This window comes from Theobroma cacao, chromosome 9 (assembly GCF_053813885.1).
Source record: "Theobroma cacao isolate CCN51 chromosome 9, ASM5381388v1, whole genome shotgun sequence".
Lineage (NCBI taxonomy): Eukaryota > Viridiplantae > Streptophyta > Magnoliopsida > Malvales > Malvaceae > Theobroma > Theobroma cacao.
In genome coordinates, this window is record NC_142647.1 from 40,710,699 (window position 1) to 40,715,190 (window position 4,492).

The following is a 4,492-nucleotide window of genomic DNA, read 5'->3' on the forward strand; positions in this document are numbered from 1 at the left end:
ATGCTTATTCATTTTTTTCTTGAATGATAGAATTTACTCTTTAAATTATTGAGATATTTGAAACTGAAAATGGAAATGCTATGAGAAGGAAATTAAAAGAAACATGGAAAACTCTGTCCACCCCATTAAAGCGCTTTTTAATTTGGCTTGCTTATGTTTTATTACTTGCTCAAAATTCTAAAAAGTATTTACATGTAGTTTTGAGTTTATCTAGAATTCTCCAATAAAAATGTGTCAAATACTATCGCTATTGGCAATTGTTGAACCGTGGGAGGAATTTAATAAAGAAAGGGTATATTAAATTATTTAACTATCTTTACACTCCAATATTTTCGCTTGTTAGCTCTTCACAAAACATAAGTAACAATAAAGGAACGTAAGGAAGAAAAACATCACAAATCAAGCCAATATAAAGTAAATGAAATGTTGAAAATATATTGTAAAGTAATAATATTACAACGTAATAACCCAACTTTCGAAGAGGAATTCTTCTTAAGAATTGGATCCATTATTCAAAAACACCCTAGAAACCATCCAATGACTTCCCACAACAATAATCGTTTTTTGTTTATTCTTTCAACAATGTGACATGCAACGCATCCACATTAATATCAAATAAAGGAAAGGAGTGAGAAACATCAAATCAAGGAGAGAAAATGTTTCCAAATACTAGACTTAGACTTCTTTAAACCTAGAAAAATTAGTGATTGGCTTAGTAGGGTGGTGGTGGTCATGTGTAGTGATAAGGAGGAGGAGGTGGTGATGAAGATAGTGGAGGAGGAGACTTGTAGACATATGGTGGTGGAGGTGATGGAGATGGAGGCGGTGGCGATTTATAGACATAAGGAGGAGGTGGTGAGGGAGATGGCGGAGGTGGGGATTTGTAGACATAGGGAGGAGGTGGTGATGGAGATGGTGGGGGTGGAGACTTGTAGATATAAGGAGGAGGCGGTGAAGGAGATGGGGGAGGTGGAGATTTGTAGGCATAAGGTGGAGGTGGGGACTTGTAGACATAAGGTTGAGGGGTTGAGGGAGATGGTGGAGGTGGGGACTTGTAAACATAAGGGGGAGGTGGTGATGGAGATGGTGGAGGTGGAGACTTGTAAACATAAGGTGGTGGAGGTGATGGGGATGGTGGTGGTGGGGACTTATAGACATATGGAAGTGGAGGTGGGGACTTGTACACATAGGGAGCGGATGGTGATGGGGATGGTGGAGGGGGAGACTTGTAGATATATGGTGGTGGAGGTGGTGGTGATTTATAGATATAAGGAGAAGGAGGTGAGGGAGATGGTGGAGGTGGGGCTTTATAGACATAAGGAGGAAGTGGTGATGGAGATGGTGGAGGTGGAGACTTGTAGACATATGGTGGTGGAGGTGATGGGGATGGCGGTGGTGGGGACTTATAAACATATGGAGGTGGAGGTGGGGACTTGTATACATAGGGAGGTGGTGGTGAGGGAGATGGTGGAGGGGGTGACTTGTAAATGTAAGGAGGTGGTGGTGACGAAGATGGTGGGGGAGGTGACTTGTAGAAGTATGGAGGTAAAGGTGAAGGGTACCGATGTGGTGGTACTCTGAAAGGTGTTTGTGGCTTCTCATGATAGTAAGGTGGTAGTGCATTGTAAGGCTCATCATCGTAGGCAGCTACATTGTTTATTATCAGGCACAATGCCAAGGCGTACGCTAGGCGAGGCCAAATATCGGCCATTCTGGGCAGAACTCCGCGCTGAAACTTCCTCAACTTCTGCACTTCAATACCTTGCAGATAAAAGGACTATGTATTTCTCTTTTGTGAATGAGTGCACGGATAGCCTGGAGTTTATATAGTGATCCCTTCGATATTATTTGAATTGTTTAACGTTGAATGAAGCTTCCAAACTCTTAAAACCGACCTAATACTTTAACCTTATATTCGCTCAACATTCAGCATTTTTGTTGAGGAATTGATAGTGACATCCCACTAGTTTTTTGCAAAACTTGAAGCAGTCAAGAGAAAGTTGTACATGAACCATTCCCAGCAAACTTGATCAATATGGAAATTAATTACAACATTTCAAGGTTGGCAAGATAGAGCAGTTGCATTTTAGAATTTAATTCTACCCAAACTTTAAATATAATGTAGTTTTTGAAGGAGACACCCGGCCAGTGAACTAAGGTATAATTCTTGAATATTCAATCTCATCAGAGGAATAATTCTTGACATTTGGAAACATATATTCATTGAAGTCTTATATAATTATTTCCCTCAAAAAAAAAAATAAAAGTCTTGTACGATTTTGGGTATATCTCCCTCCAATGAAAGGAAGCTTCTTACGATTAGAAAAACTGAAAAAATATTTGCTGTAATCATGTTGTGTGTGTATATATATAAATCATACTAAGAGCATATAACTTTAATAGAGATGAATTTAATAAGGACTAAATTGTGAAGTCAAAAAACGTGTAATTAGATATGAATTTGTTTACAACTGTCTATAATATTTAGTATATGTTTTGCATTTTTTTGTCTTTGAGGAAAATTCCAAGTTAGAATTACATATTCGATTTCCTTGCTTTTATTGGGTCAGTTCACCTTTTTAAAAAAGAAAATGAATTGGTCATCTAGGGAGGTCTCATTAGCCAAAGGCATCTAATTTTTTTTACTTTGGAAAATGCTAAGTCAACACTAAGTTCCATTGTCTAGTCTTAGTGTCGTCCAATTAAATCCCAATTGAAGTTGGCAAACATGTTAGCTCCACATGGACATGATGGAAATATGACAATGATACTCACATTTTCGTTCGAGTGAAAATGAATTAATTGTGTGATATCGTGTTGTGACATTGCAGCCAACACTTTTTTTTATTTTTGTCTCTAATTTAATGAAATTATTATTTATTTGAATCATTTAAGTGTGATTTTGGGTTTCTAAAAATTCACAAATAAGAAACTAATAAATATATATCACAAAAAAAATTAACACTAAACCTTGTTTCATAAATCCGACATATCAAATTGAAAAATACAATTGAAAACTGTTCTGTAATACGAGTAGACGGCTTAACCAATAGGCATAGAAAAAAAGTGCAAAATGAACTAATTTCAGTATAAACTACAAACCGAGGTATTTTTTTTTTTTTTCAATTTACTCAAGTCATATATATATATATATATATACACATTTGTGCTTTTACTTGAATGGTACCATAACTTAGAGAACTTGAATTTCATTGCTGCCGACAGTCAATGAAAACTAGTTGACAAATTTCAAATAAAAAAAGTGTTCAAGCTAACAGTAAATCTCTTTATCTTTTTGGGAAAAAATATGAAAGCAGAGATTTCTTCGCCAAAAAACTCCACCTAGCCACTTGCCAAGTCAAGGCAAATTTGTTACCATAGTTGGTCATCGCAATTTCCTTCTAGAAAACAAATATATGCATATCATATAATCAACTTCTACTATCTGATTGTCCAAGAAGCTTTGAATATTTGACAATAATATTCCCTTTTTTATTTTTCATAAATAGTTGATAAATCCTATGATCATTGGATGTGCATGGATATTTTGTCCAAACAGGCCGAGCCTTGGGTGAAGCCACCCAAGCAAGGGCTTTAGGCTCGCAATTTGAGGCTCAAATTTGGTGAGATCTTATAATTTTATAATAATTATGATATAATTAATTATATTAAAATATATAAATTTTAAAAAAATATAAAAGTCAAATATAATTAATAAAATTACTTATTCTCTCACTACTCTAATTATATGCCTAATAATTTTCAATTTTCAATCACTTCGTAATTTCTAAACTGCTATTAATTCTCAACTATATTCTGTTATTTTCAATCAACTGACCGTCATATGTATTTAATCATCTCCAACAGCTATTTTTTTCTTACTTATTTCTCATATGTATTTAAAGATTTCCATCAACTATTATTTTCCTATATATAAAAACAACTATTTTTTTTCAATGCATAATATCTACTTTTGAACTCTTCTTTTTTCATTTGCTCTTTCTTCCTTTCACTTTAATTTTCCTCCAAATAATACACAATAAGTCTATTACATTTTTATCTTTATAAAGCCGTAAGCTTCATTTGCAATTTGCAATAAGCATTTAACAATTAAATACTGTTGTTCTAATCTTTACAAACTTTTTTACTTTAATTTAGAATTTATATTATATTGTTATATTATCTTTATTTTATGTGAAAGTTAATTTATTTGGATTATAAATTTTGATTGTTGATTTTATATTAGCTATTTAAAACATATAAGATAATTATAATAACTAAACATTTTTGTAGCTGATTATAAATATTTGAATATGTCAAATCGAAAATATGGATCTACATATTCAAAGTTCTAAAAAAAGAAGAATTGAAAGTTTAATTCAATCTCAAAAAAGAGCACTTGATAGATTTTTTACAAGTAATAAAAACAATGAATTAAAAATTATTAATGAATGTCCCTTAAACAATCAAGTTAATAACCTTAGAGAGTTAG

The 4,492-nt window shown here is 33.4% G+C and overlaps 1 protein-coding gene across 1 annotated transcript; it reads right to left on the bottom strand.

Moving 5' to 3' along the window:
• Nucleotides 1-277: 277 nt before the first annotated feature.
• Nucleotides 278-1,779, bottom strand: LOC148760968 (uncharacterized). The gene has a single exon (XM_088810130.1). It carries the CDS (start codon nucleotides 1,709-1,711, stop codon nucleotides 731-733), a length of 981 nt encoding a protein of 326 aa, XP_088666256.1. The 5' UTR covers nucleotides 1,712-1,779; the 3' UTR covers nucleotides 278-730.
• Between the last annotated feature and the right edge of the window lie 2,713 nt (nucleotides 1,780-4,492).

Bases quoted from the DNA above. Each gene is read 5' to 3' on its own strand.
- LOC148760968 (XM_088810130.1), bottom strand. From the start codon at position 1,711: ATGGCCGATATTTGGCCTCGCCTAGCGTACGCCTTGGCATTGTGCCTG.